Below are 23,433 nucleotides of genomic sequence, written 5' to 3' on the forward strand. Positions count from 1 at the left end.
TTATAGTATGATGTCACAGCTCTGCTTTATTATAGTATGATGTCACAGCTCTGCTTTATTATAGTATGATGTCCAGGCCCAGAGACACCCCTGTTAAAACAGCATGGTTGACTTCAATGGATAGAGTCTTTGGTAAGGTGAACTGGACCAGGGCTGACCTCGGTCTTCGGACCCCTGGCCCCTGTGGCCTATAGTCTTAAGCGAGGCCCATCATGGCCTGAAGTTCCTGAGCTTTATCATTTGGCAGAGAGCCCAGGGCTGTGTGGAAGCTGTCGGTGTGCTGCTTGGCCAGGAACGTCAGGAGCAGCAGCAGGGCCGCCTTGGTGTCTGGGTAGAATAGAGAGAGGCCTGATGAAGGACCTGGTTCCTCTGCCCATAGTGTCTCAGGCTCACTGAGCCCTGCCTGTCCCCACTCTCCCTTGCCCTCTGTCGGCCTCACCTGGAGGGATCCGGTTGTCCGGCAGGATCAGGCTGCAGATGCGCAGGAGTTCTGAAGCCACATCTACAACCTATGGAATAGGACTGGTCAACCGAGGCAGCGAGGCAGTGCAGCAGGGCTTAGAGCAGGCCGTTGAAACCAAGGACAGAAGCCTGTAAGCTTGTCTGAACTGACACCCAACATAACCGAATAAAGAAACATGGTAACAACCTCCTTTTAGAGGTTAAGATGTGTAACCAAAGATGTGAGCTTCAAGAGCATTTAATCCCAGCACTTGGGAGGCAGAGGCAGGTAGATTTCTGAGTTCAAGGCCAGCCTAATCTACAGAGTGAGTTCCAGGACAGCCAGGATTATACAGAGAAACCCTGTCTCGAAAAACAACAACAACAACAACAAAAAACAAAAAACAAACAAACAATCCAAATACTTCCCCAACACACACTAAAAACCTAAGACAAAAGGTAACACAGAACCGCAGGGCACAGGTCCCAACCGAGGCAGCTGGAGTGTGCCAGATGGAATCTATGGTGGGTGGTGAGCAGCGTCCAGGGCTCCCTAGGGAATGCTTTTCCTACCCCTGACCTAGGAAAGCAGCCTAAGAAAGTTGTGACTGATGGCTTGGCCTGAGAGAAGAACCAGAGAAGCTCCGGGGAAACAGTCATCAGACTTTATGCCAACTCTGTGGACAAAAAGGAAAAACAGAAGCCAAGGCTGTAGCTCAGCTGGTAGGAGTGCTTGCCTGGCAGGCATGAAGACTGGGTGTGATCCTCAGCACTGCTAAAATTATAAACAAATGCGTGCCAGTGACCCCAGCTCTCGGGAGGCAGAGGGAGGGGATGGGAGGACTGAGGGCTCAGGGCCACCCTCAGCTCTGTAAGAAGCTGGGCCAGTCAGCGATGCAGAAGACCCTGTCTCAGGAAGAAGGCAAAATGAAAACAAGAGTAGAAGAATGTCAGCTGGGCAGTGGTGGTGCATGCCTTTAATTCCCAGCACTGGGGAGGCAGAAACAGGCAGATCTCTGTGAATTTGAGGCCAACCTGGCCTGTAGAGTGAATGCCAGAAATTAACCTGAAATTCACCATGTACCAGTTACCAGTAACATCTCCTCTGCCTGTGCCTTAGCCTGGAGCCTAACACTCCCTTGGCTCTTAGCTCCAGCAATAGGGTTACCTGCTCAGGATTGTTCTGGTGCAGGAAGCTGAAGAGGTGACCTATAGTGAGCCACTCTTCCATGTCTTCCTTCAGGGGCAGGGCACGTAGCAGGGTAGCCAGCACCTGGATACACAGAAGTCTCAGGCCCACATGTCCTGTCCCTTTTCCCATCCTTGGCCTCCCTCCACCCCGACCTGATGCCTTGTCCTTTACCTGGGGCTCCGTTTTTCCTGCTGGACTGGCCATCAGTACACGGGCAAGAGCCCCGCAGATGTTATCACGGACTCGATCATGTCGCTCCCTTGCCAGCAGGGGCAAAAGGAGGCCCAGTAGCTTAGGGAAGTGGCTGGTCCACAGTTAAGGAATGCATACACACACTGGTAGACTTCACCCTGCAGCAGCACCTCACCAAATCTCTGGGCTCACTTCCAACCCCATTTTCCCTCCTGCAGGCATAGGATACTCCTGAGCAGGGCAGCCGCCATGCTCTGCCAGTACGCCCAGCCCAAAGATGGCATTGCTTCGCACCTCGGGGTCTGCTTCCCGGGCATTGTTTAACAGCACAGGGAACAGCCGAGACACAAACTGGGCTGAGGCGGTCCCTAGACCCTGAATGGACTCTGCCAGGGTTCCCACGGCAAAGGACTTCTCTGCCACTGTACAGCTCTGTTTCTATAGGGAGGGTAAAAGAGTGCACATCAGCACAGTGGCAGAGCTGGAAGGGTGCAGGCACGGCATGTATACATAGGCGGACTCCGACGTCAGGCTGGACGACAGCACTCACCGTCTTACACAGCAACAATGGCAAGAACGTGGCAAAGAAGGGAGCGAAGGCATGTCCTCCAGCTGTGGCTGCCAGGACGGGGATGGCCTCTCCAGCATGCTCTAGTAACATGGCGTCATACTCTGCCTGTGGAGCCAGGAAAGGGACTTGAGGCACTGGGCCAGCTCAGGGATCACACACCTCCCCACCCCACTATGCCACTGGCTGCAGACGCTTCGGGGACTGCCGGCCGGCCCTGACTTCACACGCAGGCTGAGCTGCCAATACCAGGTTGGCTTTTTTATAGCCCTCGTTTATCACTCCCAACCCTGCCCAGCCTCAGTGCCTGCCTGGCCTTTGAGCTCCTCACTGCCCTTCTCGGATGGAGGTGGCACTCTGGAAAGCACCAGCTTCTCTTAGCAGCCCTAGCTCCCACAGGCTGAGCTCAATGCATGAACCGCCCACTGCTGGCCCTCGGTCTAGGCCACTCTAATCTGTAGCTCTCACCTGGTCATCATCTTCATCATCATCCTCCTCGGCGTCCTGACAGGCTGTCTGTGGAAGACGGATTCAGCTGAGCTTGGGGTCCCCTACCTGCTCCTTTCCACAGTAGGGGTGAGACGGGCAGAGGACCTAGAGCCTCCAACAGTCCAGTCTCCTGGGGCCCGACACCACTTCCCACGGCTGCCATTCCCTCCCCGCTGCACACCTTTTTCTGCAGCACAGCCTTGAGCACGTTGCAGAGCTCACTGAGCCGCCCAGGAGGCTGCAGTGCAAGGCTGCCGCAGGTGCGCAGCACCCCCGTCAGGGACTCCAGCACGGCCATCACCACTGGGCGCTCCCTTTCTACTTTCACGGCCTGCATGTAAGCTGGCATCACTCGAGCCAGGGAGGTCTGCAGAACTGGAGACACAATTGGTGGGAGCCTTGGTCAGGCCCGGCTACTCCCCAGGGCTCCCAGCCTGCTAGTGTCTCCTCCTCACCGGGACTGTTGCTGGGATCTGAGGAGTTTCTCTGAGAGGCCTTATGCAGTGCACAGCAGAACTGTCCCAGCGCTTCGTAAGCTGACTTCCGCACATTCATATGAGGGCACTGGAACCAAGAGGGCAGGTGTATGCCTGGCATGGGCAAGGTGAAGCTGACCCTAACTGGAGCGTGGGGATGCCTCTAACTTACCTCCAGCAGTTTGTATACTTCATCGAAGGTGGCATCCATGAATGGGAGAAAGGCCACACTATGGAGAGACACACAGCAGTGAGGAGAGGGATGCTGGGTGTTGTGGTACCCAGCACTGTGGAAGGGCTGCTGCTCACCAGGTGTTCATGGAGATCTCCCCCAGGGCGGTGCAGGTGTCTTCTTTCTCATCAAAGAAGGCATTCTCCACACTATACCTAAGGAAGGATGGGGAGGCAGTGACGCCTGCCAGCAGGGGGCAGACCTAACACTGGGGGCTAAGACCACCCTCAAAGACTACTTATTTGTTGTTTGGTTGGTTTTTGTTTTTTTCTAGATAGGATTTCTCTGTGTACAGAACTCACTCTGTAGATCAGGCTGGCCTTGAACTCAGAGATCCTGCTGCCTCTGCCTCCTGAGTGCTAGAATTAAAGGTGTGCACCACCCCCTCTGGCTCAAAACCTACACTCTTAAGTAGAAGAGCACCCCTCCTACCCCGAGATCTCAGAGTCATCCCCCTCCTCTTCCATATCTTCATCCATGAGTTCCTCCTCCTCTTCTGCTTCGCTGTCATCATCAAACAGCAGGAAAGAGCTGATCCCATCATACTGTGGCTAGATAAAGCAAGCAGATCGGGGACTTTGCCTCAGGTGGGACCAGGAGATAAATCCCTCCACAGGGCTAGCCTGGCCTAACTGACCCAGCACACCCACCCTCTGCTCACCACAATGCCTTCAGTGGAGCGCAGCGACAGCAGCATGAGTGTGGTAATCTGAGGCAGGTAGGGTCCCAAGCCCTCTCCCATTAACCCTGATAAGGCTGCAAACAGGCTGTACCTGATAAAGGTAGAGAGAATCGGTATGGTACTACCTGCTATAGACAGACAGACAGACAAAACGGGGGGGAGGGGGGTTATCCAGGAAGCCTGGCGGATTGGTGTCTGGGAAGGGGACTGTCAATCTAGTGAGTAGGCAGGAGAGAGGCGGGGCAGGCTGAAAGGTCACTCACGTGCAGCGCCTCACGTCAGGGTCATCTATATGGATGCATAACCCTAGCCCAAGCTGACAGCATTCCTCAGCCAGGGGCTTCATGGACTCTCCCAGGGCTCGTGCTAGCACTCCCAGGGTCTCTGTGGGAGCAAGAGCTCCGTCAACACTGATGCGTGGACAGAGAACAGAAAACCAAGGGTGGCGAGTGGAAGGCGCTCAGGAGTATTCTACCCTACTCTCTGGCAAAACATGGAGAGCACTTGCTCATCAAAGGAAGACACCCAAGTGCCTTGGGAGAGATCAGGTCAGCACCAGGTGACACCGGCCTTACCCAGGCTCTGGATCTGCACAAGATGAAAGTCTTCGTGGCCTGTCAACAAGAACTCCCGGAGAAGCTCCATGATGGTAGGGAAGTAGGGTAGCAGGGAATCCTGGGCCGCTGTGGCTGCAGGACCGGACAGAACACAGTCAGAGGCAGCAAGGCCCGGGGTCTGCCTGACACAAGACTCTGGGTGGAGCCGGCAGGGCCTGGGGTCTTCCTGACACAGACTCTGGGCGAAGCCACACTTTTGGCTCCTTGGTCCTCTGGCTCACCAATGGCCCCTATGGCGCTCACAGCTAGCTCCTTGGTCCGGGCTTTGCTGGGGTTCTTCAATGGCTGCAGCATACATTCCATAAGCTCCGGAAGGTAGGGCTGCACTTTGGGCCCTGTGGGAACGTTTTTTTTACTAAGCAACTCAGGTATCTTAAGCTTTTGCAAAATTGACCTCCTTTAGCCCGACAGCCCGTGCGACCATCCCACCCCTCATTCCCAGCAGGCAGCGAGCAACTCAGGAAGATGCACCGTGTGCCTCCTTTAGTCAGTGTGCTGCTCCCCTCCTCCCCCGTTTTCTCGACAGCCATCATCACTACCTAGGTTCTCCACAAAATTCTCCAGAGCATAGCAGGCCTTGGCCAGGTGGTGCGTGTTTCCCATGGGCACCGACTTCAGGTAGGTAAGAAGCAGAGGCATCACCTCCTCAGAGTAGCTGCTGATATGGGGCTGGGGAAGAAGCAGGCAGGACCCTGGTCAGGCTACCTACAGAGCACCCCTGCCAACGGCAGCAACAGCATCCGAAGAGAGGAGAGTTTAAGGGACAAGGGTCCCCAGCCTTGGGGGTGGAGGAGAGTGGTAGTCATCTGCATTTAGCTTTGCTGACCTGTAAGTTCTCTGAAAACTGGCCCAGGGCGAACAGAGCAGCATTTCGAACAATCTGTGAGGGGTCATCCAGGCCCTTGCACACAATCTGTAGCAGTGGGTACAGCAGTCTGAATGGGGCAGGACAGAAGAACAAAGTCTGAGGGACAGGACAGAGGAAGCCTAGTCTCAGCCCCATGGTGGTGGCGCACTTTTAATCCCAGCACTTGGGAAGCAGAGGAAGGCAGATCTCCAAGTTTGAGGCCAGCCTGATCTACACAGTGAATTTCAGGACAGTCAGGGCTCCCTGAAGAAGCCTGTCTCAAAAAACTATTAAAAAACAAACAAACAAACAAACAAACAAACAAAACAAAGGCTGGCCTAGGTATGATGATGCACATCTTTAATCCCAGCACTGGGAGGCAGATATAGGCAGTTCTTTATGAATTCCAGGCCTGTCAAGGATACACAGTGAGTCCCTGTCTCAAGCAAGCAAGCAAACAAATAACCAATAAAACCAGTTACACTGAAACTGGGGTAGCAGGACTGCCAGAGGATGTACATCCACCCTCTCCATGTGACTCTGCTCACCCTGGGACAGGAACGGAATATAATACCTCTGCCTGATGTGGTCGCCAGCACCATCAGACAGCACAGCCAACACCAGGAACCCTGCTTTGCGTTGGTATGGGTCCTCGCTCCGCAAGGCTTCTTCCAGCATGGGCATCTAGAGGAGAACATGGCACATTCTTGAGAGCCCAGCACGAGTCTGCCTGCTACTTTCTCAACAGGCTCATCATAACGATCTATACCCAAATACCCTTGGCTTTCTTTAAGGGACGATACCTACCTAGGGCCAGTAAGAGCAAGAGAGTCACACTTACCACATGGGGACAGAGCTTCTCAGGGGGAAGATGTAGTGCCAGCATGTCCACAACCTGAGGAGAGCCAGGTAGACTGTGACTCCATCTCTAATCTCCACTTCTTATTTAACACCCAGCCTCAGGATCCACCTGTGATGGCTGCTTCTATGTTTGTGGAGACAGGATGGCTCGGACTGCCCAAAGCTTACAGTTCTACCTCAGCCTCCCAAGGGCTGGGGACTGAGCATACAGGTGTCCACCAGGTCAGCTGGGTGCGATGGCTGATTTTAATAATCCACTTGACTGAACTGGGAAGTGCTTAGGAGACTGTGATGATATTTTCAGAGCCAATTAGATCAGGAGGGCTCTGACCTCAAGATGAGTTAATCTCTTAATCTAATGCCAGTCACTAGGAAGAGCCAAAGGTAGAAGAAGGCAGAGCTTAGTTGGGGCCACATCCTATGGGAGCTATCTTGCCCTGTCTCCTTGTCTATTCCTTCTCTGCCTCCTGTTCCTAACGTGAATGGTTCTGGTTTGCCGAGGCCTGAACCACTCTGTTTGGCTATTCCTTTCCCACCACAGGAAATGGAAATCTCCAAAGCCATGAAAATACTTCCTCCCCTTAAAGTGTCTGTTTCTCTGAGTATTGGGTGACAGTGACGAGAAGGCCAATACATCACCTGTACAGCAAAGTGCTTCGGAGTCTCCCCCATCAGCCCGATCTCCAAGTCATCATCATCCGAATCTTGATCTTCAGGATCCAGTTGGCCCATGGGTGGCTCAGCAGCCATGAGGGGGAAAAGGGCATGCAGCAAGGGAGGCACAAGGCGGTTCTTTAGCAAGGCCTAAGAGGGGAGGGTAAGCCTTGAGCATCTTCCTAGAACAGGCTCATGGGAAAATCCCAGCCTCCCAACCACAAGGAGCCCAGCCAGAGACTCCCAGTCTCCTAGGCAGGGAGAGAAGGCTAGGCCAGGGCTCAAGCAGGACTAAGCCGACAAATACAACTAATGGCGGAGAAAGCGGGATAGGGTAACTTCCCCAGAGGGAACTTACCTTACTTTTGACTTTGACCAAGAAAGTGAGGCAGCAGAGAACACGTACTCGGAGTGGTTCACCAAGGGCCACATTCTTAGCCACCTATACAGACACCGATGAGAATCAGAAACAAGCAAGAAAACTTAACAGCAGACCAGCAAGCAGGAGCAGCACCCACCCCGGGCTCACCTCCAGGCAAAACGTGAGGACCTCAGAGAGGTGGGGGTTGATGATGGGCAACTCTGTCTCCAGCATTTCATCCAGGGCCTCCAGGGCCTCACAGGCCTTTACCTGTAGACAGGTAAGTCACAGGGTACTCGCTCCTCTAGGGGACCATGGTGCTTGTGCCTCCATTTTCCTTCCAAAAAGAGATTCCTCCCGTCTGTCCTTACCTCATCTAAGGGGATCAGAGTCCTCAGTGCCGTAACGACTTTAGGCACCAACATCCGTGCAAGAGACTAGAAGACACAGGGGTGGGCGTAATCACATAAAGTGCAGGCAGTCTCATCCCAGAAGCCAGAAGCTGGAGGCTTCCTCAAAGCACCAGCCCAGCTAGCCTGAGCCAGCCAGGCCCAGCTAACACACTATGCCCTCAACCCTTAGGAAGAATGGGAGGCAGAATAAAACTCGAAAGCAGCTTGGGCCAAGACTTCTGAAAGCGAGGGCACGAAACCGAGAGATACAGGCAGCGACAGCGACGGGAATGACGATGTGACAGCCAGTGTCTTACCACATCATCTGGCCTGACGTAGCGGGCAATGGCGGTCAGAGTGCGCAGGGAGTAGAAGAGCACTCCGGGAAAGCTGACATCACTGAGTGTCTCATTCAGAAGCTGAAGCAGCTCGTGCTGGTGGGCATGGAATGCCTCGGGCTGGGAAGACACCACCACACTCAGCAGCAGAAGTCCCACCTGTGCAGGAGCAGGGGAGAAGAGAAGGTCTCGTGGTCTATCCAGCCTCCGTCCCTCCTTCCTGCCAACAGGGCAGCGCCAGTACCTCTTTCTCGGGGCTATGGGAACTGTGAGTGCTGTGCTGAAGAAGGTTCATGAACTGAGGCCATCCTTGTAGGCCTTCCTTTCGAAAAATGGTGGCCGAGAGCTGGGCCAAGCTGACACTCACAGAATGCCTGCAAAGAGGAGATCCATTCATCCAGAAACACCTTTCACCGCCCTTCCCTTGCAAACAATGCCCCAGGCCCAAGGAGTGGCCAGAAAGAGAATGCGGGTATGTGCACGGTCTTTCCTAAGGCAGACCCCATAAGACCTCCGATAGCTGGGGGTGAGGAAAGGAGGGGGGCGCTGTGATCTGGCTCGGTCAGCACCACTGGACAGGCTGAATTCAGTCTTGTTTTCCCTATCTGGGTTTAGCTGATCATTTTCATCCATTCTCAAAAACTTTAGTTTTAGCTGGGCAGTGGTGGCGCACGCCTTTAATCCCAGCACTTGGGAGGGGGAGGCTGGTGTGGTGGATTTCTGAGTTCAAGGCCAACCTGGTCTATACAGAGTGAGCTCCAGGACTGCCAGGGCTACACAGAGAAACCCTGTCTTGAAAAACCAAAAAATTAAAAAATGAAAAATAAATCACAAAAAAACTTTAGTTTTCACATGTTCCACCTTCTAGGCCTGAATAAGTCCTAGTCTGGGGCTGAAAAAAAAGGTAGAAGTCCAGAGATTATCTCAGCCCCCGATCAGTTAGGACCCCCGAGAGAGGGTGCTCCATACTTACACTGTCTCTTTCTGCAGTGCTGTCAGGACCAGGGACTTGAGGCTGGAAGACAGGTGGCAAAGGCTTGGTACTCGGCCTGTCAAAAAGTAGACTAGGCCCGGCCCCTCCCATCCTAAATCTAGCCCACCTCTCCCTCTGCTCGGGTGCCAAGCGTCGCCAGCGATTGTTCAGCCTTCTGCGGGTCAGGACCGCTGCAAACTGGCGGATCTGGGGTGAGAAGAGGTAGCCAGCCAAATGAGAATCACAGGCACCAAGAAGATGAACAGATTAGGACCGCAGGGGGCGGAGGCTGGAGCGGGACCAGGGACACATTGAGAAATTTCAGAATTTCGGCAAGGAGGGGCAGGTGACTCGCCTGAGAGTCTGTCGCTGATGCCAGCAGATCGCAGAGTGCGGGCAAGGCAGCAGGGTCCCGAAGGATGGTCTGGAGCTGCTCCGTAGCCTGATGGAAGGTTGGGAGGTCAAGACTGGGCCTTTCCCACAGCCTCCCCATCCCCGTAGCCCGGTCAGGCCTGCCCATACCCGGCGGATGCGCTCCGTGTCCGGCAGCAGCAGCTCCTTCAGGATCTGTTCCAAACCCGCAGGCTCCATGGCAGCTGCCGAGCCGCCGCCGCCGCCGCCGCCGCCGCCGCCGCCGCTACAGGGCCGGGTGGGGAGGGGGGAGGATCGGCACGTGGAGACTCGGACAGCAACTTCCGGCGGAAAGGGCGTTACTCTGCGTCTCTCCTGTCGCCTGGGTGATTCAGCTTGCTTCCCTTCAAGAACTGCGGAAAGCTGGTGGCTGGCGTCAGTCCGGGGCTTCCGTCTGGCTGAGCACCCGCTGACAGCCTCGGCACCGTGGGTTCCCTGTGCCGACAGTTCCCAGAGTCCAGAGTTTGTGTGGCAATAGCGAACTCGGGTTTTCAAAACAACTGTGCATTGACAACAGGCCTCGGGTTTCTATAACTAGACCAAAACTTCCAACGACAGGATCCTTTTTCTTAATAAATTTTATTTTAATAATTGTAAAAAGAAAAAAAATCAGGACCAAAACGTAAGGCAACTTAAAAAGTTCAAATATATATATTCCTTATATAATAGAGATTTTTAATTTCCAGGTCCTCTCTAAAGAGGGAAGGAAGGCGACAATCCTGTCACACAATTCGGTCAGAAGAGAAGCTATCAAGTGAAATCAATGGGGCATGATGAAAGCAGGAGAGAGCCAGAGTTCTGTGGCTCAGAACTCAGTCCATCTTGAGGTTAACATAGATATAACGGATGAACTTTAAAGAAGAAAAAAAGGAGATGGTGCCCAGCATGAGGAAGAAGACATAGCCAGTCAGTAAAGAGTAGCCAAAGAACTCGACTGTCTGTACTGCCCCTGACATGTTAGAGCGCCGGGCATAGTAGAAAACCGAGTAGAGGAAGATGAAGAGGCCGGTGGAGCCCACGCTCAGCACGGATCGCCACCACCAGCGGTAGTCTTCCCCAGACAGCTGGAAGTAGGTGAGTGCAATGGAGATGCAGGCCCCCACACTCAGCAGGATGGCGAAGACAAAGAAGAGGATGCCGTACAGAGTGTACTGCTCTCGACCCCAGACTGTGGCAAAGATGTAGTACAGCTCCACGGAGATGGCGCTGTGAAGAGAAAAAGACAATGTACATCATCAAAGCTCTGTGCACAGCCACAGCACGCGGAGCCAACCTCAGCCACATCTTCCCGTAGTGCTGGGGCGATCAAGAGAGCTCCAGGAGGCTTCTGCCTATTAGCTTAGTTTATTGGTTGCTCTCGGTTCATGAACATCTTCCCTGACAGGCTGAAAGCAGCCATCTTAACTAGAGTAGGTGACATACATCTATAATACTACTATTTGGGGGGGCGGTATGGGGGACTTTTGGGATAGCATTGGAAATGTAATTGAGGAAAATGTGTAATAAAAAATATTAAAAATTAAAAAAAAATACTACTATTTGGGAGGCTGAGGCAGGAGGATTGCCAAGTTCAAAGTCAATCCAGGTTAAAAAGCAAGTTCAAGGCCAGCCTGGAAAACTTAAGACAGTCTCAAAATGAAAGGTAAAAAAGGGCTGGGATGTGGCTCAGAGAACAGTGCTTGCCAAAGGATGCACGAGGCCCTTAAGCACACTCCACTACTATAAAATGGGAGCAAGAAAGAAGGGGAGGGGGCAGATACTGTGTTGTTTACTTCCTTCTGTATTGTTTAAAAGGTACGTAACAAACTGAATGAGAAAACACATAGGTCTTAAGCTCTCCGTGCCTGTGAACACTAAACCGAAATCAGGTTCTATAAGCTCCAATACAAGGCTTAAAGCCCATTTGATTACTTTCAGTTTGCTGAGTAAGAGCTTCACAGTGAAGCGCTCATGTGAGCTAGCTGAAGCTCACTCCTGATCTGTGCTTCGGCTGAGCTGAGGATTATTACTGGGTTATGGTAGAGAGCGGAGAAAGGCAAAGGTGAATCAAAACCCTGCTGAACACAAGGTGTGGTGGCCCGCACCCAAGGCGGGACAACTTAAGTTTTGTTTTGTTTTAGCAGACTTAATTCTTTTATTTTTCTTGTACAAAATCCTTATGTAGTAGCCACAGCTGGAGCCTGGGTCCTCTGAACAGAGACTCTGGTGTGGGTTTTCACAAGATGATCAGTGAATTCCTGATAAGGAGACTTGGTGAAGACAGTCTCTTTCCAGAGGTCGGGGGTCAGGTAGCTGTAAGTCTTGGAGATGGCATCAAAGGTGGCCTTAGCAAAGTTGCCCAGGGTGGCAGTGCAGCCTCTGGCTGAAATGTAGCAGACATCTATACCGGCCATTATCAGGAGTTTCTTGGGCACAGGAGCAGAGACAATGCCAGTGCATCTGAGGACAGAGATGAGACGCACCAGCACAGAGCCACAGTGGCCTGTCACCTTGCATGGAACTGTGTGGGGCTTGCCAATCTTGTTCCCCCACTAGCCTCTCCGCACAGGGACGATGGAAAGCTTGGCCAAGATGATGGCCCCTCGGATGGCAGTGGCAACCTCCTTGGAGCACTTAACACCAAGACCAACGTGACCATTGTAGTCCCCAATAGCGACGAAAGCCTTAAACCTGGTCTGCTGGCCAGCCCGAGTCTGCTTCTGCACTGGCATGATTTTCAGAACCTCATCCTTTAGGGACGCACCCAGGAAGAAGTCAATGATCTCAGACTCCTTAATGGGCAGGGAGAACAGGTAGATCTCCTCCAAGGACTTGATCTTCATGTCCTTAACCAGGTGGCCCAGCTTGGTGACAGGGATCCACTCCTTGTCTTCAGCTTTACCTCCATGAGCCCCGTGGCCTGGACCACGGCCTCGGCCATGTCCGCGGCCCCTAAGACCACTGTCGAATCCTCCGCAGAAGCCACCGTGGCCTCCTAATCCTAGGCCCCTGGGTCCTCCGCCACTTAGTGTTTTCCCGAAGAAGAAGAAGTTGTTTTGCTTTTTAAGACAGAATTTCTCTGTAGCCGTGGCTGTCTTGAAACTCTGTAGACCATACTGACCTCAAATTTATAGGGGCTGGAGAGATGGCTCAGCAACTAAGAGCATTGACTGCTCTTCCAATAGGTCTTGAGTTCAAATCCTAGCAACCACATGGTGGCTCACAACTATCTGTAAAGAGATCTGATGCCCTCTTCTGGAATGTCTGAAGACAACTACAGTGTACTTACATATAATAAATAAATCTTAGAAAAAAAATTGAGATCCACCTGCCTCTACCTCTGAGTGCCCATGAGCCTTATGAGACTGCCTCAAAAAAAGAAAACAAAATAAATAGAAAACAAAATAAAAAACCCTCTAGTGTCCAAAACCAAACCAAACCAAATCCGAAAAGAGTGGATGGCCATGGTACAAAGTGAGAATACCTGAAAGGCAGGAAGCCACCAACAGTCATGTGGATGACAGTAGACTTGTACCAGGGCTGGGGTGGAATCTCCCGGGCGATATTCTTCGTGCGACAAGGTGCATCAAAGGGACTAGCGTTGTTCTTCCCGAAGATGCCGCCAATGACAGTGAGAGGAAAGCCTACCAGCAGCCAGACTGTCAGCAGCAGCAGGATGGTTGTGGCCGGCAGCGCCTGTGTTGAACCGTTGGCCCAATGCACTGAGTTCACCACACTCCAAGTCAGGAAGAAAGGCACTGCAGGAGGGAGGGTCAGCAGTAGGAGCAACATCCCTGTGACACCCCACTCTGACTGGACCTAAAGGGGAAAGGGATGAAGTAGCCTGCCACTTACAGGGCCCACCTATGCTCCCAGATGGCCAGAGTTGATTGAATCCACTTTGACCCTTTTATAGCTCATTGTCCTTTTGTGTGTGTGTGTTTATTCTTTGTTCTTTATTTTTCAAACACCATTCCCCAACCCAATGTCATCAAGAATTAAGACAGCTGGCCAGGCAGTGGCGGTGCACGCCTTTAATCCCAGCACTCGGGAGGCAGAGGCAGGTGGATTTCTGAGTTTGAGGCCAGCCTGGTCTACAGAGTGAGTTCCAGGACAGCCAGGGCTACACAGAGAAACCCTGTCTCGAAAAAACAAAAAACAAAAAACAAAAAGAATTAAGACAGTTGCATCATTATGGTCCAAGAGTGATACAAACCTACCTACCTACAGAAACCTGTCTTGCCATGGCACTGATAATTCCGAGCATAAAACAGTCATTTGGGTTAAGGACCTGTTATCAGAAAGACATTCTTCAAATATATAAATGGGATGGGAGAGAAGTCAAATACATCAGATTGGAAATCACAAGGTTCAGAATATAGACTACTACTGTTTTTGAAAAGGCAAACTGGTTTGAAAGCCAGAATGAACCTACCTCCAAAATAAAAAGAGTATCAAAAAATAAATTCAAGAATGCTACTTAGGAGGGTTGAGGGAATGGTTCAGTCAGCAAAGCCCTTCCCCCATGAAAGCCTGAGCACCTGAGTTGGGTCCCCAACATTCTCATTAAAGACAACAAAAATAAGCCACGTCGGTGGCCAGAGCTCACAATCACAGTAGACGGAGGGCAAGAGACAGGAGGAGCCTTACGGCTCCCTGGTTATCAGGTCTAGCTAATGCAGTGAGCTCTAACTTCAGTGAGACACCCTGCCTCTCGAAGGGTAAGGGAAGCTAACTAAGGAGGGCCCGCTCCTGACCTCTGCCTTCCAAATGTGCGTGCATACACAGCACACATGCAAGCCTACACAGGTATGTGTGTACACATACCAAATGAAAGCATGTCTGAGGGTCTATTGTCGCGGGTGATAAAATGCTTGCCTTACAATCATGAGGGCCTAGGTTCCATTCCCTGTCCCTCCCTGTAAAAAGCTAGGGACAGTGGTTCATGCTTTTTTTTTTTTCTTTTGAGACAGGGTCTAAGTAACCCTGACTATCCTAGAACTCAAGGAGTAGAGCAGAGTGGCCTGGAACTCAGAGAGATCTGCTTGCCTTTTGAGTCCTGGGATTAAAGATGTGCTCCACCATGCCTGGCTTGCAATGCTTGTAATCTCAGCACTGGGGGCAATGGAGACATCATTGAAGCCTGTCAGCCAAGCAGCCCAGTCTTGACTACTTGGCTAATGAGAGATCTTTCCTCAGAAGAGGTGGACAGTGTCTGAGGGATCATATGTGAGGTGGCCTTCTGGTTTCCACACATATAATCGTACATTTGCACAAGCACTTGAGCACATACACGCAAACGGTTGAGGCCCAGGCATGGTGATGTGCACCCACAACTCCATAACTTGGGAGGCCGGGGCAGGCCTCTAACAAAGTTAAAGGCTCACGTGGGCTCCACAGTGAGACCCTGTCCTAGTTTAGTCTCCTCATCGTGTGCAACGGGGACTACAATGCCTATGTCACATGGCTACAGTGCAGACTAAATAAGGGGAGGACGTATCAAATGCTCACCAGTGTCTAGCCACTTTCCCCCACTTAACAACTTTTAACCATTAAAAAAGAAATAGGTATTTTCCTGAGTTATAGTCGCAGTACTCAAGAGGTTAAACTGGAAGATCATAAACCCAAAGACAGCCTGGACTATATAGGTCAAGATCCTGTCTAAGATAAAGAAATATTCTTTCCGATGGATTGTCTTTTGACCCCGCTCCCCACCCATACCCCCATCCCACCCAGGGGCTGGAGAAAAAGTTCAGTGGTTAAAAGCACTATTTTTACTATTTTTTGCTATTTTTTTTACTGAAGCTCCGGGGTTCAGTTCCCAGCACCCGCATCGTGGCTTACAACCATCTGTAACTCCAGTTCCAGGGTTCCATAGGCTACCATAGGGACTATATGCATGAACTGCACAATGTTGTACATGTTACATATGTGTTGCACATGCATGCAAAACACTCATAAACATAAGTTTTAAAGCCTTCTCCTTATGGTCCCTGTACTGTGATTCTGTCCCCGGACCCATGATGTGTGCTTAGTTACTAAGTCTAGGCAGGCCCAATAAAAGGGGCGTGTTCTCACCAGAGAAGAGGCTGGTGGTGAGAATGATGTTCCACACCCAACGCTCGCCTCCAATTTGCCGGTAGAAGTGGCTCGACACGTAGCCAGAGATGCAGCAGGTCAGGGCATACAACAAGATTGCTGCTGAGTTAATGGCCCCGTGACGGTGCACGTTGAACATGCCCAGCAACGCCATGACAATAATGCCTGTAAGGTAGTAGTGGAAAGCTCCAGTTAGGTCTCACCGACACCTCTTCTCGACCTCAGAGAAATCATCCCCCTTAACCCATGTCCCTCGGGTGACTTTCCTAGTTCTACTGGAGTCAGGAAAACCCACACACATCCGCACTAGAGCTACTGAGTCCCTTAGGTCTCTTTCTCACCTTGAACACAAGAGGAAATCCACTGAACTTTTTTTTTTTCCCCTGAGACAGGGTTTCTCTGTATAGCCCTGGCTGTCCTGGAACTCACTTTGTAGACCAAGCTGGCCTCGAACTCAGAAATCCGTCTGCTTCTGCCTCCTGAGTGCTGGGATTAAAGGCGTGCGCCACCATGCCCGGCTCACTGAACTTTTCTAGTGACCTATCTGCTACCCTGAGAACAATTCATATCCCCTCACCAGTGCCAAGGGCCAGGAACTGGGCGCCCACACCAAGCACAGCACAGAGCAGACCACGGTATGGAGGGAAGCGGAAGACATCTGTATGGATGATTTTCCAGCCATTATCGCCCTGGTCAAAGTCGTCACTAGAGCCGCCAGAGCTTGTCTCTTCATCTAGGTTGTACCGAGCCAGGTCATTTCGAAGCACACGCATTAGAATAACAGCCACAAAACCCACCAGTAAAAACACCAGCACCATGGAGTTGATGATGGACAACCAATGGATTTCCAGGGTTCGAGGAAAGAAACCTCCATCATCACCTCGGCGCCTGTCACTCCGATGCTCCACTGACGTCTCAGACCAGCGCACACTGTAAGTGTGAGTAAGGCCCAGTAATTCATCAGATCGCAGCCCATCCAAGCTGTGGGGCTTGACGTCCCGCACCGAAACATTGGCAAATATAATTCGATCTCCATGGAATTCTAGGTGGAAGTCCAAATGTGTCCAGAGGCCTATCTTGTGGCTATGTGGCAGGAAGCCACTCTCTTCCATGTAGCCCACAAAACCACGGATTGGCAAATCATCTACCACAAACTCAAAGTAATACAATTCCTCAATGGCCTGGCGCAGCTGCTCCACCTATAAAGAACAAGCCAGGAGTCGGTTACACAAAGCCTCTCAGAGTTAAAACAGTGTTTTGAAAACTTGGCGGCACTCCTATTTTGGTTTGGCTAATTCTGTGTTGTAGGGAGGTACTGACCTGTGCATGGCAGGGGTCAGCATCCTTGATCCTTACACACTACATACCAATAGTACCACTGAGCTGTGACCATCAAAATTATTTCCAAGATGGGCTACGGTGGTGCATGCCTTTAGTCCCAGGACTGGGGAGGCAGAGGCAGGTAGATCTCTTGTGAGTTCAAGGCCATCCTAGTCTACAGAGAGAGTTCCAGGACATCCAGGGCTGTTGTTCCATAGAGAAAGCCTATCTTAGTTGATGGGTAGGGATCTGGTATAGAACAAACCTGTTATCCCAGCACTTAGAAAGTTACTATTGGGTTTGAGGCTAGCCTTGGCTACATAGCAAGACCTTATCTCAACATTCAAAACAAGAACAAACCCCTAAACCAACCAAACCAAATGTCTTTATACATTGTCAAAGTACCTAGGTTTCCCATTGAGACTCACTGACTGATTCTGGTATATTAGCCCCCAAAAAAGAACAAGGATGTCTTTGCTAGGATAAAGTCTCAGAAAAATAAATGGAGCAAAGTATAAAAAGACTGGAATTAAGAAGTTCCAAAATTTGCTAAAGGAAAAAAAGAAAAGTAACAGAGAAGGCTAAAAAGTAAAAAAAAAAAAAAAAAAAAAGTCGCGAAAAAAACAGAGGCATGTATGGAAGGAGAGAGACTTGCACAGGAGTCTGGGACCTATTACTGACAGCGAAGAGCCTCAGGCTCTAAGCTCCCCGTTCTGCATCTCTGGATCCATGTAATCTTGAAAAGTCAGTTCGGAACATCTAAGCAAGTACACGGGGTTGTGGTTGAAGTCCAAACATAATTTCCATAAAGGTACCATAGATGCAAGGCACCCTTAGTCCCTAGCAAGGAGGGCTGAGTGACATGTAACGTGGAGAGCAGCTGACCTGTGCAGAACTGAGCTGCTTGTGACACAGAATTCTCTTCTCCACATTCTCCCGAAAGCGGATCTCGTACAAAGATTCGGCCATTCGGTCCCCATCCAGAACTTCACCCAAACTAAGACTTTTGTGGCGGATCTTCTCAGGACAGCAGACCGGAAGCTGATAGTAGTGGTAAGTTTCCTGAGGGTTATGGTAGGGTCCCACTTTGTTGACATATAGAATGACAGGGTCGCCGGGCTTGTAGTGTGTGACACCTTCCACCCATGGCCCATGGCCTATGCCCAGCAACAGTATCAGGACTGGCAAACAATGGCAGCTCCAACTTCGAGGGTACCCTAGGACTGTCATCCTTAAGGCAGCAGAACCTGTTGGGGGAATCCCGTGGTTACAGAAACTAGGAATCAAATCATGATGCCCCGGGTCTGGTCTCTCAAGAGCCCATTGGCTCCACCTCCTCCCTTCGGCCTCCCGATCCCCACACCACAGATCTATCCCAAAGACGGGGCCTGGCGTGCACTCAATAGTACTCCCAACCTAGGGTTCACGCCTCTAGGCCTCCCCCGCCCGGGGCTGCGCGTGCCAACTCGTTCCTATAGCAACGCCCGGCGGGCTCGCTGCTACGGAAGGGGCACCCGCCGCAGCTCCAGGGTCCTCACTGCGAGGTACCGGCTGGCCAAAGAGGCGCCAGTGGCCTCACGGGGCCCCGTAGCTGCCCTTGGGCTTCTGCCCCGGTCTTCCAGACAGCGGCGCCGGAGCGGTAGGCATGCGGAGGACCTGACGACGGACCTCCTCCGGGTTGTCCGCCGCTGCGCCTGATTGCCGCGGCTGCTGCCACGTCGCCGGCGTCCGCACTCGGCTCATTCAAATGCTCCTGGAAGAGCTCTGGTTCGCCCGCAATCCGGCCCGGCCACGGATTCCACCATGCTCCCTCCCCGAGCCACCGAGCGATGCCAGTGGTCGTCCCGGCGAGCAGCACCGCAGCCCGGACACGTCAGTCTTACCACTTCCGCCTTCGCCGACGGGGACCTCAGCTCCGGGACGGCGGGAAGGCTCCTCTCCTGAGCCAAGAGCTCCGCGATGCTCGCCGGAGTGTCGCGGGCGGTTTCCCACGGGCTCTCGCGCGGCTGGGCTGTCCTCCCTAGGATGGAGAGAGACAGCTGGGGAGCGGGAGCGCGGCACCCGCCCCCGGCTGCTGAGATCGGCCCGGACGCGGAAAGTTGTCCCTAACCTGGGCGGGGCGGGCCTTTGTGCCGCGTTCCCACGCCAGGGACCTGTGGCCTCCAACACCTTGGTTAAAGGTGCCCCTCCGAGGCTCTCTGGAGGCACGGACCGGTCATTGTTGGCAACAGGCATGCGGGAGGTGGGTGAGGTGCACCTACAGTTTGCCATTTCACCCCGCAAGTTGTGCGGGTTGACAGCGCGGTTTTTGATCGGAAGTAGGTTTTTGTTTTGCTTTTTGAATGTGGGGTCCCTGCAGACCTCGAACCCGGGGTCTTTTGAGTCTCCACCTTCAGAGTTTCAGAGCTTACAGGTACCACCGTACCTCACTTCCGTCATTTTGTTCCCAAGTCCGTCTGTGGGACGTTTGGGCTTCTCCCTAATTTTGCAGGTTTCTTCGAAAGCGTTACTTTTGTCTGGCTCAAGCTGTTGTGAAGGGGCTCTGCTCCTTTTGAACAGTGACTTTCACTTGGCAACATGGGAGCAAATGGAAGGAAGCTGACTTCAATTTTTCTATTCTGGCGGAAGCAAGTACTGAGAGAAATCACAAGCAGCCATTCTTTCCCCACTCCTACGACTGTTCTTTTCTGATCCACCCACTGTCCTGAAGCAGTGAGATTCTAGGAAGCTAGGCTTGAGCCAGACACAGTGGCTTTTCTTTTGACCCCTTTGCCCTCCTCAAGACAGACAGTCTTGCTGTGTTGTCTGACTGGCCTTGGAACTGCAGCCGAAGCAATAGCCCTGCCTCGGTTTCGCGAGGAGCTGGGACTGCAAGTGTGCAAGGCTTGCGTTACTAAGGCAGGCCTGACTGAGTTCTGTGATTAGGAATAACTTAAGATGCTTTGGAGTTTTCTTCTGATGACCTACCCAGTGAAGCCAGAAATCAAAGCTTCTCTTAGCACCTCTCAAATCGCAAGCTCCCTTGATTTGTTTCCTCATTCTGTCTTTGTTTTCCATCATTTTCTGGATGTAGAGGCCCCATACTCTTTCATGTCAACCACCTTGCTAGTCTCCGATTCACCTTCCTCTGGGACCATTTTTTCAAACTGCTGCTGGAAGGACTGTTGAGCCGGCAGTACCTCAAGGAAGAGAAGGGGCCGAGCATCAGGTTCTGTGGTTGGTTAATTGGAGGTTTTATTGAGACAGGTCTCTGCAGCCTCATCTGGCCTCAGACCTACAGCAATTCTCTTGCCTCAGCAAGGGTTCTAAGGTGAACCACTGTGCTACATTTGTTTGTTTGTTTGTTTGATTTTGGTTTTTCAAGACAGGGTTTCTCTGTGTAGCCCTGGCTGTCCTGGAACTCACTTTGTAGACCAGGCTGGCCTCGAACTCAGAAATCTGCCTGCCTCTGCTTCCCAAGTGCTGGGATTAAAGGCGTTGGCCACCATCGCCTAGCTCTTGTTTTTATTTCTCCCTTTTCATATCTATCTAGCTTTAAAACAATTGTGTATGTATGCCACAGATGTGGGGGTGCCCAAGGAGGCCAGAAGAGGATGTTGGTTCCTCTGTAGCTTGAATTAGAGGGAGTTACATGTTGCTGAGTGTGGATGCTAGGAACTAAACCCAGGATCTTGGAAGAGCAAGCACAAAGATCTCTTAACTACTGAATTTTTTTTTTTTTAACAAGTTCCGATTTTTATGTATAACAAACTTGGACCGGGACAATAGAGTAGCTTAACAGGAGGCCTTACAGAGCCATATCCTGATGCTACTCCAGGTATACTAACTTTCTGGAATACTCTGGGTTCACATAGAAATATTGGATGTCATCTCTCTCTCTGTCTCTCTCTCTCTTTCTTTCTAAGATTTATTTATTTATTTTATATATGTGAGTCACTCTCTTCACTCTCTCCAGACACACCAGAAGAGGGCATCAGATCCCATTACAGATGGTTGTGAGCCACCATGTGGTTGCTAGGAATTGAACTCAGGACCTCTGGAAGAGCAGTTGGTGCTCTTAACCACTGAGCCATCTCTCCAGCCCTGGATGTCATCTCTTAAGCCTGATATTCTCCCTCTGCTTTCCTGACTGGAGAACTCCGCTCTCTGAACAGAGCAGATGGCACTTTCCAGGGAAGTCCTTTCTGTACCTCTCCCTCCACGTGTGTTTCTCTTCACTTCATCTCACAGTGCTGGTGGAGTTCACTTGTCTCTTATAATTTCAAACTCCTTCCAAGGAGACTAATTTATCCCTCTATCTTCAGAAATTAGCAGTGTTCTTGTATGTACTGGGTGGCTTAAAATATGTTCCTTGAACAAATTGGTATACCTTCTATTTGTGATGAGAGATTGTTACCAGTTTGTTACCAAACCACCTATCCAGGCCTGGTTAATGCACATTGATGAGCAGTACTGGGGTGCATCTCCTTAACTGTGAGGTACTCTGGGCAGTTCTTTAATCGTACCAGGTTGTAGAGCTGAATTCCAATAGACTTTGGACCTACGGTGCCAGCAGGGTCACACACTCAGGAGGTGGGACCTGAAAAGTCAGTTATGGTGTCATCACTTATATTGGAAGATATTTAGGTTTTGAGACCCTATCTCAAAGCAAACAAAAAAAATCCCAGGTTGTGGTTGTGGTGATTCGAATGAAAGGCCCCCACATTGTCTCAGGCATTCAAAGTTTTGGTTCCCACTTGGTGGTGGTGTTTCGGGAGGTTTAGGATGTGTGACCTTGTTTGAGAGTGGTCCTGATAGTGCTGGAGCAGGCTCTGAGTCTGCTCAACTTCTGCTCGAAGTTCAGCACATGACCCTCTGGAGCTACAGTGCCAATAAACTGTCTTCTATAAGTTGCCTTGGTCCTGGTGTTTTATCACAGCGATAAAAAAAACAACACAACGGTGAAAGCCACCCAGCATGGTCCTGTAACCTCCACATGCTTGCAAACCTCACAGCAAGGAGACAGAAACCAACTAAATCCTCTTACCTTTGCCTCCTGAGTGCTCAGATTCCAGCCATGCACCTGTCATGCCCAAGTTTGCCACCCAAAATCATGTAAGAACTGACCACACCTTCCTGCCTGTGCTGGCTGATTTTATGTGACCTTGCTACAAGCTAGAGTTATTTGGGAAGAAGGAACCTCAGCTGAGAAGATGCCTCTACCAGATGGACCTGTGGGCAAACCTGTTGTACATTTTCTTGATCTTCTGACTGATATGGGAGGGCCCACTCACCGTGGGAAGTGGGGGTGGGGGGAGTTGCTGGGCTAAGGTACTGGGAACTATAAGAAAACAGGCTGAACAAGCCATCGGCAGCCAGCCAGTAGTAGCACTCTTCCATGGCCTCCACAGCAGTTTCTGCTTCTGGTCTCCTCCCTTGAGCTTTTCCTGAGTTCCCTGAATTATGAACTACAAGCTGTAAAACAACTGAACCCTTTCCTCCCCAAGTTCCTCGTGGTTATAGTTTTATCACAGCAATAGAAACCCTAAGACACTGCCCTTCTCACTCAGTCACTCCCTCAACTTGTTCTTCCTTTCAACTGAGACTTGCAGCCCATCCCCCAGCCTCTGCTTTGTTTCTAGCTTCCCTCTCTATAAGGTAGAGTCAACATTCTTACCTGAGATTTTTGATGTTTTGAGGCAGGTTCTTTGTAGCCCTAGCTGGCCTGGAACTCAGTATGTATAGACCAGGCTGGCCTTGAACTCAGTGAGATCGTCTGCCTCCCAAGTGCTGGGATTAGAGGAGTGTGAACAAGTGTATGGATGCTAGAGGTTCCGCATGCTGTCTCCCTGGAACTTGGAGCTCTCTGATGTGGCTCGGCTGTCTGACCAGTGAACACCGGGGCTTTCCATGTTTGTGCTTCCTTCCCTAGCCCTGAGGTCACAGGTGTACACCAGCTTCTTACCCGGGTGCTAGGAATCGAATTGAGGGTCTGATGCTTACGAAGCAAGTGCTTTACCGACTGAGGATTTCCCCAGCCCCAGCTTCTCAAACATCTGTTGTCATTTGAGAACTCTGTATAACCTATTGGGTGGGTGAAGTAAAATAAGCAGTTATGGCTAGTTGTGGCCCTGTGTGCATATAATCCCAGTACTTGGGAGGCGAAGCCAAGACTAACAGAGACCTTGAAAACCAGGAAATCCTAAATTCTGAAGGAGAAGTAGGCATTTGCCAGAAGAGGAAGAGAAGAAGGTGCTAAGCTGGCACAGGCTGGCATCTGCACTACTGTGAAGGCCCAGGTGAGTCTCTATTGCAAGCTTGGTGCCTGCA

At 51.3% G+C, this 23,433-nt stretch overlaps 2 protein-coding genes and 1 pseudogene across 4 annotated transcripts; all 3 read right to left on the reverse strand.

The window, feature by feature from the left end:
* Window positions 1-6: 6 nt before the first annotated feature.
* Ipo4 (importin 4) lies at window positions 7-10,000 on the reverse strand. Its single transcript, XM_021181491.2, has 30 exons — window positions 9,838-10,000; window positions 9,671-9,757; window positions 9,443-9,522; window positions 9,316-9,357; window positions 8,587-8,716; window positions 8,322-8,501; window positions 7,984-8,049; window positions 7,781-7,882; window positions 7,610-7,693; window positions 7,237-7,401; window positions 6,578-6,631; window positions 6,311-6,420; window positions 5,716-5,824; window positions 5,429-5,558; window positions 5,111-5,224; window positions 4,848-4,961; window positions 4,536-4,656; window positions 4,252-4,363; window positions 4,023-4,141; window positions 3,668-3,745; window positions 3,531-3,588; window positions 3,338-3,446; window positions 3,064-3,257; window positions 2,862-2,909; window positions 2,376-2,501; window positions 2,055-2,263; window positions 1,805-1,937; window positions 1,610-1,714; window positions 440-509; window positions 7-327 (listed from the first exon to the last, which is right to left on the reverse strand). The coding sequence occupies exons 1-30, from the start codon at window positions 9,904-9,906 to the stop codon at window positions 197-199; spliced, it is 3,249 nt and encodes a 1,082-aa protein (XP_021037150.1). The 5' UTR covers window positions 9,907-10,000; the 3' UTR covers window positions 7-196.
* Window positions 10,001-10,284: 284 nt separating this feature from the next.
* Window positions 10,285-19,217, reverse strand: Tm9sf1 (transmembrane 9 superfamily member 1). Of its 2 annotated transcripts, XM_021181939.1 has the most exons (6): window positions 18,793-19,217; window positions 18,010-18,371; window positions 16,382-17,003; window positions 15,784-15,969; window positions 13,190-13,463; window positions 10,285-10,932 (listed from the first exon to the last, which is right to left on the reverse strand). In XM_021181939.1, exons 2-6 carry the CDS (start codon window positions 18,352-18,354, stop codon window positions 10,539-10,541), a joined length of 1,821 nt encoding a protein of 606 aa, XP_021037598.1. In that variant the 5' UTR covers window positions 18,355-18,371; window positions 18,793-19,217; the 3' UTR covers window positions 10,285-10,538. The 2 variants fall into 2 exon arrangements, with proteins under 2 accessions (XP_021037598.1, XP_029324797.1); XM_029468937.1 differs by lacking the exon at window positions 18,793-19,217 and having other exon boundaries at window positions 18,010-18,782.
* LOC110309615 lies at window positions 11,845-13,171 on the reverse strand (annotated as a pseudogene). Its single transcript, XR_003834815.1, has 2 exons — window positions 13,141-13,171; window positions 11,845-12,772 (listed from the first exon to the last, which is right to left on the reverse strand). The product of XR_003834815.1 is annotated as a 40S ribosomal protein S2 pseudogene (transcript).
* Window positions 19,218-23,433: the final 4,216 nt, after the last annotated feature.

Source organism: Mus caroli, chromosome 14 (genome assembly GCF_900094665.2).
Source record: "Mus caroli chromosome 14, CAROLI_EIJ_v1.1, whole genome shotgun sequence".
Lineage (NCBI taxonomy): Eukaryota > Metazoa > Chordata > Mammalia > Rodentia > Muridae > Mus > Mus caroli.

What these genes read in the sequence shown, in the direction of transcription:
- Ipo4 (XM_021181491.2), bottom strand. Translation starts at nt 9,906, where the DNA reads ATGGAGCCTGCGGGTTTGGAACAGATCCTGAAGGAGCTGCTGCTGCCG. An exon ending in CCTGACGTGAGGCGCTGCAC is followed by an intron (nt 4,364 to 4,535) that starts GTGAGTGACCTT and finishes TACCTTTATCAG; the next exon opens with GTACAGCCTGTTTGCAGCCT. An exon ending in GGCGGCTGCCCTGCTCAGGA is followed by an intron (nt 1,938 to 2,054) that starts GTATCCTATGCC and finishes ACTGTGGACCAG; the next exon opens with CCACTTCCCTAAGCTACTGG.
- Tm9sf1 (XM_021181939.1), bottom strand. Translation starts at nt 18,354, where the DNA reads ATGACAGTCCTAGGGTACCCTCGAAGTTGGAGCTGCCATTGTTTGCCA. An exon ending in AGCAGCTCAGTTCTGCACAG is followed by an intron (nt 17,004 to 18,009) that starts GTCAGCTGCTCT and finishes TGTTCTTTATAG; the next exon opens with GTGGAGCAGCTGCGCCAGGC. An exon ending in GTTCCTGGCCCTTGGCACTG is followed by an intron (nt 15,970 to 16,381) that starts GTGAGGGGATAT and finishes ACTACCTTACAG; the next exon opens with GCATTATTGTCATGGCGTTG.